At 43.8% G+C, this 11,924-nt stretch overlaps 1 protein-coding gene across 1 annotated transcript; it reads left to right on the top strand.

The window, feature by feature from the left end:
* Positions 1-5,616: 5,616 nt before the first annotated feature.
* On the top strand, positions 5,617-9,724 carry LOC134403124 (galactose-3-O-sulfotransferase 2-like). The gene is made up of 2 exons (XM_063133230.1): positions 5,617-6,441; positions 8,885-9,724. The coding sequence occupies exons 1-2, from the start codon at positions 5,617-5,619 to the stop codon at positions 9,722-9,724; spliced, it is 1,665 nt and encodes a 554-aa protein (XP_062989300.1).
* Positions 9,725-11,924: the final 2,200 nt, after the last annotated feature.

Here is an 11,924-nt window from a genome sequence, read left to right as displayed (position 1 = left end):
CCACTATGGTGGCAAAATGTCTGTGGGTTGTTGTTGTTGTTGTTTTTGGTCACATTCTAAACCTCGGTAGCAGCTGGAATGGACAAATTTTACTTGAAAACAAGCAAACCATGTCTCTACTCTTTTTTTCTCCCCTTTGGGGAGGGTTAAATAGGGGAAACAGGGACCACATGTAGCCCATATGCCATGTATTGCCCACCCCTGAAGTGAGCTATGGGCCACAAAAGCTTATGCTAGAATAAATGTGTTAGTCTTTAACGTGCCACAAGACACTTTGTTGGTTTTGCTTCAATCGACTAACACAGCTACTCTCTGATAAATGAATACACTATTCATCTTACAAACAAAAAAACATCAAGAATCACTCTGTGTTATCACATACACAGTTGATTGCAGCAGCTGAACAGATGAGTGGTGAAGTAAGTACTGCAGCTTTGTCATGTAATGTGGGCTTGTGCCTACCTAACCTGGCTTCAGTCTCTCAGGGAAACCAACAAAGCCATTATTTCCCACTATAACACTCCATTAATAATGTGGCAAATTCCAGGCAGTTAATGGTTAGTCCCAAGATAATAAGGCAAGTCCTTCGCATAATCAGAAATACAGATTGTGCATGCACAGCCTGCATGCCAGGTAGGCGGGATTATTCAGATACACCTATTCTGAGTAGAAAGGGAAAACATATTTGCTTTATACGTTTTCCTATCTCAGAGCATCCTGGGTTGATTTCAGCACAGTAGGTCCCTTTCTGTGCTCCGTAAACCCAACCATGTGCAAACTCAAAAGACACTGGATGAAGTAAGTGCCTCAACTTCATTTTATTCCTGCAAAACAGCCTTGTAATGGGTAACAAGTAAATTCCTCCCATGTGTCTGTAACACAAACTGCCATCATGTTGATGGTAGTGTATAGAAACTCAGAACTAAGATGCAAGAAAGATAGAAATGTTTGTGGAAGCTGGGGGATGGGAATCAGCCCAGGAAATATTTCAGAGCAATTTTCCACTACAAAATAATAGGAGAATTAAAGGGTTTGTAAGAAGATGGCCTATTAGGGTGGTTGGTGATGGAAAACTATTTCTCCTATTATATATTTTTAACGTGCACAGTGAACCCTCCTTTTGGTTAAACCTTGCCTTCATCAGAGGCAGTTAGGACTTGTTTACCCTCAACAGTTCCCATTGGCACAAACTAGTGCAAGGATGGGAAGAGAAGACAGATTGCAGTTTCCAATGGACGATCACCTGATTTACACATCCGCACACAACTGGACTTGATCTGATCCAGCAATATACTTTTTATATTTTTAAGTGAAATGCTGATTTGGGATTAATTATACCTTAATTGTTAAGAAATCTTGAATGTGCACTCTTGCTTTGTAAAGATAAAATGCATTGTGCTGTGGAGGTTCTAGTATTTAATAAAGTAGGCCACTTGTGATTAGAAAGCCAAGATTTTTATTTATTTTCATAACTGAGATTTGGGTATTAGAAGTTCAGCGGTGCCAAATCAATCCGGGAGAGACAGGGAGAGACGGAGAGACTTTACTTGGAATTCACATTCTGTTCTCTCTTGTATTTATACCATTTTTTTAAAAAAAAAGAAAAATAAATCTGTACATACCATGGGTTTTGTTGTCATAAATGACTGTAGCTGACTGCTGCACACATGCATGATCACCTTAACTCTGCTTTCCACTTGCATTTTTGTGAGATTTTGGACCAATTTGACAAGCACCCATTCCTGCCTAACTTAGTAGTAGCTATGTTATTTAATTCAATGAGAATGGGAGAAACTGGCCATACCAGTCATATCATCAAGCTCCTCCAGGCAGCCACTCCAGGTTAAAACTCTCCCAAGTCCTAATACTTTTAAAGGAAATGGTGTAGTGCAATATAAGCCCTGTACAACATCAGTCTAGGCAATAATTCCTGACTCTTCTCAGTTTAGCAGAATCTCAGGCACCAGACTAAATTGTATCTGCCTAACCTGCAATAAACTTGTTTTCACTGGCACCAAGGATAATAATTAATGTGTCAAAGGGACTTTCATAATAAATCAGGAAATTAACAAGCTACTTGGGCAGTGAGCAGGCACTAAGAAGTATGGGCTTGCCTCCATTTCTGGATTGCTATATAGTGACGGTGTTCACCTATTCTCATACAAGACTGATATACCCAATCAGCTGAAGCCAAGTAGCATAGAATGAGATCAGTGGCCATAACCTATATTTCACCTGTGTTAAGGCGCTCATGGCTATCTTTTCCATTTTGCCATTTGAAAGCCAGGTTTGCTGCCTGACACACACACATGCTTCCCCCACCACCACCCCCGGCAAGGATCCTGTATTTCAACAGCTGCTCAAGAGGCTGTGATAGGGATAATTTCCAGAGGAATAGCCGTGTTAATCTGTTGCAGTAAAAACAACAAAGAGTGTTGTGGTACTTTAAAGACTAACACATTCATTTGGGCTTTCGTGGACACTACCCACTTCATCAGATGCACCAAGTGTTAACTTCGGGTCTGGCAGATTTATATACAAACACTGGAGAGTGGGGTGGGGAGTGTAGATTGTGTTGTTAGAAAGAATTAAAATACAAAAAATGAAAGTTACTTCAATAGTCACCATTCACAAAACTTTGTTGTATGATAATACAGACATCATTGCAATGGAGAGCTGATTGACATATGTCGTGTGATTTAAATCAAACAAACAAAAAACCATCTTCTCTATTCAAACCACAGTAAATAGATTTGCATCTCTTTATGAGTTTTACTTCAGCAATTTCACATTGATATCTGTTTTTAAATTCCTTTGTTCAAGAATGGCCACCATAAGGACTTTGACAGTGTGTCCTGGGAAATTCAGCATACTGAGCGTCAACTGCTTCATTTGTTCAGGGGTAGCAGTATGCTGAATCTGTGAGTATGGATATGAGAAAGGTGATCGGGAAAGAGTGTTAAATGTTAGGAAAGGTGAGACTGTGGTCATCCAGTAAAGGATTTGCAGTCAGAAAAGATATTTGAGGGAAGGGGAGACTGTATCACACAGAGTATAACAAAAGCTTCAAAGTACAGCAAAAGCTACAAAAGTAGGAATGAGTGAAGTTAATTTCAGATACATTGAATGTCTCACTTGTTCTTTATTCCAACAATTTTAACATTAAGATGTTATGTAGAACAGGCTTGTCTTAATTGTGTGCTGTAAAATCAGACATGTGACCAAGGTCATGTTTGGGTGGGCATGCCCCTTTGGGGGCTGGACATATTGGTGGGCACACCATGTTGTCCTCCATTTTGGTTTCCAAAATATGGTCACCCTGGGTGCTCGGATGGTCTGAAGGATGGGAACGTGTCTTTTCCAGGCCTTTTCCCTGGAAAAAGGGATCCCAGCTCCAGTTACCCCAGAGAACCCCCGTTTTTCCAGAGGTCTTCAGGGTTTTCCGGGTCATCTGGTCACCCCTAGAGTGGTAGTATTCCCTGAGGAGTAGAAAAAAAGCCTCTAGGTCACCACATCTATCATGTGTGTTGATTCAGTGGGACAAAAGGACTGGCCCCATGAAAGAACAGGCTCTTCCACCTGGCTCAGTGTGCAGCTGGATAAATTCACAGTGATGCTGGATAGTTCCAAGGTGTTCCTGTTGAGGATAATTGAAGTACACAACAGCTTAGACAGTTTGGTGTGTTTCTTTTTCTTTAGAGAGGCAAAAGTTACTTGCTTTGCCTTGGAGAATGTTTTCCAGGGCTTGTCATAGGGATGTACTACCTTTTCAATCTCTGCCACTCATAAAGCTGTTAAAGGCACAAGTTCCCTGCCAGCAGTGGGATGAGGGGGATTTAATAATGCAGCCTTAAGCTGAATCACTCATGCCTAAGCCTGCTACAGCAGTAAAGAAAGATTACTCACAGTGCAGGGTTATACAGCACAGCCGCTGATTCGCAGCCACCGCAGGGCAAACAGAGGAAGCTGCGCTTTGAAAAAATCAGGGACTCGCCCTGACTTTTCCCGCTGAAGCAAGGTCACGACTGCTTTTCTGCTGTCTGACCTCGCTCCACCATCAAGCCAGGGGTGTTCCCAGGTGGAAGGCGACCTCTGATTGGTCGCCAGGCAGGGGGCAGGCCCAATGAGCCTCTTGGCCACTGGAAATCCCATGCTGCATCCCTCGTTGGGATTACCTGCTGCCATCTTCCAGCAGCGAAAGTGCAGGGTTAGCGGCAGAGTGGTGCCATGAAGGCAGGCTCCAAATGTCCTGAGCTGATGAACCAGTTCAGAGCTCTGGAAGTTTTGTTGTACCTTTGCAAAACCATAATTAATGAAAGCACATTATATTATGTTGTCAGAAATAATGAATGCGCTGGGTTGCTCCTAATGGGAGATGTCTAATGGGAGGCTACAATTCCCAGCATTTCTGACTATTGGCCATGCCAGATGGGGTGGATGGGAGTTGAAGTACACAACATCTGGAGTGCAATGGTTTTCTTCTCCAAGGGGCTGTCTATACATGGGGAAAGCCCCAGGGTGGCTGTGGATCTGTGCCGCATCGATTAGATGACACAAGCGCAGCTTTGCAGCCACTGCAGAGCTTCCCCTGGATGCTACAATTAGAAAAAACTTTTTCAAACTGAGCAAAGTCGATACGGTGCTTCCACCATGCAATGTCGCTCCAGGGCCAATCTGGGGTCATCCCAGGGGTGTAGCCTGGTGGAAGGTGACCAGTGATTGGTCACCTTCCACCAGGAACAGGGCAGGGAAACTCTGGGACTTGGATGGCTGCCCAGAAACTGTTCTCTCTCCTTGGCATCAGGATTAGCCAACACTGCCCCGGGAGGCAGGGCAAATCCAGCGCTGTGAAGACAGCCCCCAAGTGTGACTTTTGGCTAACGGGGGGGGGGGGGACTGAGTCTGCTTGGCATTTGGTTTAAGTCTTTTCACTTCCACTTCCATAGACTTGTGCCTTCTGCATAAAATGCTATTGAAATCAAAAAGCCCAGATTAGGCTGATGTTTTTCCTTCCCTCCCTGTAAGGAAATGGAAGCTCAGATATAGCAGCCCACTGGGAAAGCTCTGGATTGCCCTTTTTCTCCTCTTCCTCCTCTGTGCAATACTCCAAGTTGTCGAGAAGTTCAAGTGCACCAGGTAGGTTCAGTCCTGGACAAGATGACACATTTTGTATTACACACACACACACACCACATGCAGCTGCCCAAAAGACGGCAATTGCCTGCTTCAATCTGCCACCAGTTCAATTTCACCTGGCTCCCTGACAATGACCCTTTTAAGGAAAAAAAATACATTGACATTATGTACGTCATTGCGTTTTAATGTGCACAGTTTTCAAAAATGCATAGCAGCCACTGATGGTGGGTTGATAATAATTGTATTTGCAGCAGGGCAGGGAGGGGGAGTTTAACCGTTTCCCCCTCTATTCCTTCATTATTACATTTTAATAATAAGATATCTCCAGAGGTGATTTTGGAAAGTGTTTGGACACAGTGGTACAGTCAATATCTGAAGGATACATATTCTCTTCTTCTTAGCAATTGTAGGTGTGATTTGAAACTGAAGCAGCTGGACCTCAAGGAAAGCAGAGCCAAAGAAAAAAAATTCCGGGTTCAAATGAGTCCAAACTCTTCTGACCTTTATTCAGAACATGTGCAAAAGAAGATCACCACCCCACAGAACAGGGAGAAAGAAAAGGATGCAGAGGACAATAGGCATGCCATGAAACTGAGGAAAGCATTCAACAGAATCAAGCAGCTGGATGCCAGTTTCAGCAGTGAAGAGATCATGCCCAAATCATCTGCACAGAGTATTAAGAGGGGAACAATTGCCCATATAACCATAGGTCTGGAGGACCTGAACCACAGCACCAAAAAGATCCCTGTAAGAGCCCAAGTAGCAGTGACCTCTGAGGACAATACAAAGCCTGTTGCTATAAGAAAGGCTGGAACTTCCCAGATCAGGCTGGCAGAAGCTGCAGTGGGCTTCACTACAGATGATCAAACCTCTGGTATTCAAGAACCTGGGAGAAGATGCTCTGCCAATGGTACAGCAATGACTAAGTCTCAGGCCTCTGTTGCTCTAAAAGTCAAAAGGCCAACTGAGTTGGCATCAAGAAAGCCAGGAAAAGTGGTTCTTCCAAAGAGTGGAAGAACAGCTGGAGCAAACATCTCTGACTTTTCTCAAGTTGCGGCTGCAGCATGCAAACCCAAGACCCATGTGTTTTTTCTGAAAGTGCACAAGAGCGCCAGCAGCACTGTCATGAACATCTTGTTCCGTTTTGGCGAGACCCACAACCTCACCTTTGCCTTGCCAACCAATGGCGCCAGTCAGTTGTACTATCCCAATTATTTCACAACGGCAATGGTGGAAGGATTTGCTCCAGGCAAAGCTTCCCACTTCCACATTATGTGTCATCATATGAGGTTCTTTCAGCCAGAGGTAAGAGCCAGAACTCTTATTTGCTCCAATTCCAGAGCTGAGCTGTCATTGTTCTGAAAAAGTATAGCGTTTGGAAGCAGGACCACCCCTACTGTTAGGTAGACTGAAGTGGCTACCTCAGGCAGCAGATGCCTGGATGTGGGGAGCGTAAGCAAATTGTGGGGAGGACAGAGCTGTGTTTGCTCTGCAATCCCAAATTACCCGTCTAAGCCATCAGGTGCAGTCAAATACAGTCCCATTGCCAGGGCTGAAGTAAAATCCAGTTTCTCGTCAAGTTAGCTTCTGTACTTGGAATGGTGGGAGGGTGTCAGGGCCTAGCTTCAGCACGGCAGTGGGCCTTGTAGTTTATCGCTTATTCAGCTTGCAGAAAGTTAGATTCTATGTAAGTTTATCTTTGTCAGTGTTTTTAGAGCAGAGGTGGGGGAGTCACCTTATTCTCTGTTTACCTGCTAGCTTAGGGTGACCATATTTGGGAAACCAAAAAAGAGGACACCTAGTGTGCGTGTGGGGAAGCAGCTTTCTGAGTCCTGCAGAAAGTACGTTATTCCCCCGCCACTTTAAAGAACCCGATTGGAGTGGAGGAGGGGAAAGGATTTCATTCTGCACCACCACCATCCACTCCAATTGGGGCCTTTTCTATAATGTCCAGGAATGACCCACTTTCCCCTTTAAGACCTCAATTGGAGCTCGGGGTGGGGGAATGATGTGCCTCAAGAAAGCATGTCACTCCCTCCTGCCATGCTAATGGCAGCCTTAAAGGGGAAGGTGTGTCATTCCAGGACATTATTGAAAATGATAGAAAATCCCCCCTGACACCATGGAAAGAACAAAAACCAGGACAAATCCGGGGAAATCCTGACAGTTGGTCACCCTATGCTAGCTTGGCTTTGGCAAGGAGGGAGGCTGGAAGGTCTCTGTGAGAAAGCTGACAGAAATAAACTCACACAGATTCTGACATCCCACAAGCTAAATAATCCCAATCTCTTCTAGACTACTTCTGATTAAATTCTAGCTATAAACTACAAAGCCCACTGCAGTACTAAACCTAAGCCCTGTTTTTTTGTTGGGGGGGGGAGGGGGGAATCTGTCCTTTGCCTCAGGCAGCAAAATGTCTTGGGCTGGCCTTGTTTGTAGAAAAGGGGGCCCCCAGAGGCGAGGGAGGAGTGCTGGGAGTTGAAAGGGATGGTGAGAAGGACCAGGACTTTGCTGCAGGATATGCCTCTTTCAGATCTGGAGAATTTGGCCGCATGTGACCAATATTAAGCAGGATGGAATCACAACAATGTAAACCTGCAGAGGTCCCCAGCCCATATTCTAGGAGTCAGATTATAAGGTAACCAAATCATAGCATGCCTCATACTGACAGGAGAAAGAACCAACAAACTGAAATACCAGAACTATCTGTAGGACAGAAGGTAAATTTAAGAAACACACCTCAGAGCAGCCTTCCCCAACCTGGTGCCCTCCAAATGTGTTGGACTACAACCTATATAATCTCCAGCCAATGGCTGGGGATGATGGGTTTGTAGTTCAACACATCTGTACGGCACCAATTTAGGGAAGTCTGTCTCAGAGTAACACCTAAGGCACCTATATATTTTCCCAATTGGATCACTGTAGTTTAAATGGTAATTTAAACAAGTCGGTGTATGTTTAGAACATAGATGATCTCCTAGTGTCAGATGCTTTGAATAGCCTTTTTGACAGAAAGGCAAGATATAAAACTGGTAATTTTAACATGTTAACTCTTTTTAATGTTGTCATTTTTATTACTGATTATTGATTTATTATTGCATTTATATCCCGCCTTTTTTCCTCCAAAGAACCCAAGGCAGCGTACATAATCCTCCTCCTCTCCATTTTATCCTCACAACAACAACCCTGTGAGGTAGGTTGGGCTGAGAGTCTGTGACTGGCCCAAAGTCACCCAGTGGGTTTCCATGGCCGAGTGGGGACTAGAATCCAGATCTCCCAACTCCCAGTCCAACACTTTAGCCACTATGCCGTTGTTGCAAGGTTTTATTGTTTAAATTTTTTATCTACTGCTTTGATGAGTTTGTTTGTTTGTTAGCAGATAAGGCGGTATATGAATGTTAATAATAATAAAAGAAGTAATAAATTATAAATAGAACGCAAAGTTTTCAATTCCTGTCACTATTTAATAATCCTGATCTGGTGTCATCCACATGCATGACATTTTCATAAGGATGAGAGGACAAGTCCCTGGCCCAAAGGGTTACAGTCTAGATAACAACACAAGAGAGAAAAAGGGAGAGGAAATAGTTGAGGTACATGGGGAAGCATACGTGATCATTTCCTGCACTTAATGGTGTGTTGCAAGAGTAGTGTGTTGTGCCAAAAACAAAGTGGAGAAGTGGAAACAGGTGAATTTTGTGACTCAGATTATCTCCACCCCTCACCCCCACTCTGTTCCTATTCCCAGGTTGCCAGAGTGATGCCAAAATCTACCTTTTACTTTGCTATCCTCCGGAATCCTGTTGATCTCATGGAATCTTCATTCACCTATTACAAAATGATGTCCCCGTTCGCCAAAGCCAGGAACCTGGAGGAATTTCTCAATCAGGCTTCCCAGTTTTACAATGCCTCTGCCCAGGATAGCCATTATGCCAAAAACCTGATGACGTTCGATTTTGGATATAACCACAATGGGAACTTCTCGGCAAAACACGTCCAACTCATGCTGCACACCATCGAGGCGCAATTTGACCTTCTCCTGATCTCAGAGTACTTCGACGAGTCCATGGTACTGCTGAAGAAGGCTTTGTGCTGGGACTTGGAGGATGTTGTCTCCTTCCCTCTCAACAGCAGACACCATAGCACCAAGGTCCATCTTTCAGAAGGAACCACAGAAAAGATAAAGAGCTGGAATAAGCTAGACTGGGAGCTTTATGTGCATTTCAACAGGACATTCTGGGAAAAGATAGACTGGCACATTGGCCGGGAGCACATGCGGCAGGAAGTGAGGGCCTTGCAGCAGAAGCGGGAAGAGCTGGCAAAGGTTTGTCTTCAGGAAGGGAGCAGCGTAGTCCCAATGAGCATTAGAGACCAGGACTTGGCACCGCTGCAGTATGGCAAGGCACAAATCCTAGGCTATAACTTGAAACCTGGGCTGGATAAGGCAACAAGGGGGATGTGCCGGCGTTTGGTGACCCCTGAACTTCAATACAGTAGACTCCTGTATAGGAAACAGTTCCACAACAAACTGTTGAAGTTCAGAAACCCAGCTCACTTGCCAAAATTACACAACCGCAGGACCTTTTGAGAACAAATCAACAAGACACACATTAGTAAGAATTGAGCTTTGATCTGCATCCTGACACCATCAGGACTAGGAGCTCCATCACACCTACTGTTTTTATCTGGTTTTCAACCATGGTTTCCCCCTCCGTTTCCTTAGCAAGTCAAGCACTGGGCACTTTCACGTCTGTGCGTTGTTGCATCTCATGTATCTTTTCACCTGGAGCGCTACTATGCTGGCGAAATCTCCTGCCCCGCCCCCTACATTCTCCTGTCCCCTGCAGTTAATTTTTTTATTTTAAAAAAATATTTCTTTATTTCTGCGCAAATACAATAGTACAGCAGCCTGAAACCACACAATTACGATAAAACAACACACTATACTTTCCCCTAAGATCATATTAAACAAACTCCAAGGAAGGGACACCGTTTGTAGGAAGCAGGAGGGAGCGCATGGGCTGAGACTGTTGCTGTCCCTTGGCTGGGGAAAGGTTTACAGGTGGGGAGGAGGGAAAGTTTGTTTTGCTTGTTTCAAAGGGTGGGCAGATGAACAATCATTTTAACTAATTTCTTTTGTAAAGGTGGCCAGGTCCCTTCCTTTGCTCCAAGGTAACCAAAATCCTTACATCTACATAATTTTTAAAGATAAAGAGATCACAGTTGGCGTGGTGATAGCTCTTAAGGAGGGCTTTAGCCATGCTGAGTTTGAATTAGATTGGTTCATGTCTTGATTTTAAGGAATTTTTAAATGGAAATTAACAAAAATGCTTACATCTGTATAATTTTTAAAGATAAAGAGATCAAATTTTGCACAGTGGTAGCTCTTAAGTAGGGCTTTAGCCATGCTGAGTTTGAGTCAGATTGGTTCATCCCTTGATTTTTTAGGATTTTAATTTTTTTCCCTTAAACCCTTTTCCAGATAGTCCACTAGTGTGAAGGTTCACCTGTTTGCAATTGTGAAGGATATCTTTTCCTTTACTTTGATCATGCAAAGCTGTGCATCTCCAGTTCATAAAATAGAGATCTGCTGGTTCCCGTATTCAAGAGTAAATCCCATTGATTTCAACTGCATTTACATCCAAGTCATGCTAAAATCCCATGCATGCTTACCTTTGAGTAAACCCCATTCTGGCAAGCGCAATTGACTGCAATTCTGATAGGCTGTAATGGTGTAATAATGCAATGATGTACTTAAGGGATTAGAGAAAGTCAACCCCTTGCATGTCCACAGACTGGTCTACCTATCCTCATTTCAAGGAAGTATTGTTGCCCTGTAAAACTTCGGAGAAAGGGAAGGGGGGGGGGGGAGAAAAAGAACACACAATCCGTTCCCTAGGTTCCTTATAAACCGAGTTGGAGGCTCACACTCCACAACTGTGATAGCCTTTCCAGAAAAAGTAAAACACACGACACAAGATACAAAGGTCTTCTGCTTTCAATGGGATAGATATGTATTTCTGTGTGATCTCAGTCCAATCCTATGTGTGTCAATTCAGAAGAAAAAAGTATGGAGTGCAGTGCCATTCAGTCCCCAAGTAAAATGGTTTAGGATTGCAGCCTTACAGTGTAGCCATAAGCATAATTACTCAGAAATAATTCCCAGTGAATTCAGTGGGGCTTCCTCCTAAGTAACCACACATAGAACTGTAGCCTCACTGCTCCACTTAAGTTATATTATACCTTGACCAGCCTTCTCCAACCTGGAGCCTTCCTGATATGTTGGACTACAACTCCCATCACTCCCAGCCATGCTGACCTAGGCTACAGATTGGCAGAGGGAAAAGTACAATAGAGTAAAGCTCTTGGACATGGCTCTTAAGCTGTGTAAAGAAACCTTACTCTGTGTTTACAGAGATATTGGTGCTTTCCCCACTGCTAGAGACTTAATTCAGATCAGCTGATAAGAAGCACACACAGTCATTATCAGTTGTGCTCGAAATATTTTAAATGGTTTTGTATTTATTATCTACTGTACTCAAGGGTTGGGATGCAACATTATACTAAGTCACAATACAGGTGCAAGGGGCAGGTTGACCTTTGCTAAGGCTGCAAACCTATACCCACATACTTGGGAGTAAGCTCCATTGAACTCAGTGAACCTTCTTTCTGAGTAGATATGCACAAGATCGCAGAGTAAGTACTAGAATGCCTCATCTCTCTCTCCCTCCATTCTCTCAGTTGGCCCTGAGCAGCTGATCCTCTTCTCTGTTTTTGGCTCGCTCTGT

Source organism: Elgaria multicarinata, chromosome 8 (assembly GCF_023053635.1).
Source record: "Elgaria multicarinata webbii isolate HBS135686 ecotype San Diego chromosome 8, rElgMul1.1.pri, whole genome shotgun sequence".
NCBI lineage: Eukaryota > Metazoa > Chordata > Lepidosauria > Squamata > Anguidae > Elgaria > Elgaria multicarinata.
The sequence above is the reverse complement of the archived record's forward strand: the minus strand, read 5'-3'. Positions and strand labels throughout refer to the sequence as shown.

Excerpts from the sequence above, each read along its gene's own strand:
- LOC134403124 (XM_063133230.1), top strand. The coding sequence starts at position 5,617 with ATGAGTCCAAACTCTTCTGACCTTTATTCAGAACATGTGCAAAAGAAG. Across the intron at positions 6,442-8,884 it reads TGAGGTTCTTTCAGCCAGAG|GTTGCCAGAGTGATGCCAAA; the intron begins GTAAGAGCCAGA and ends TCCTATTCCCAG.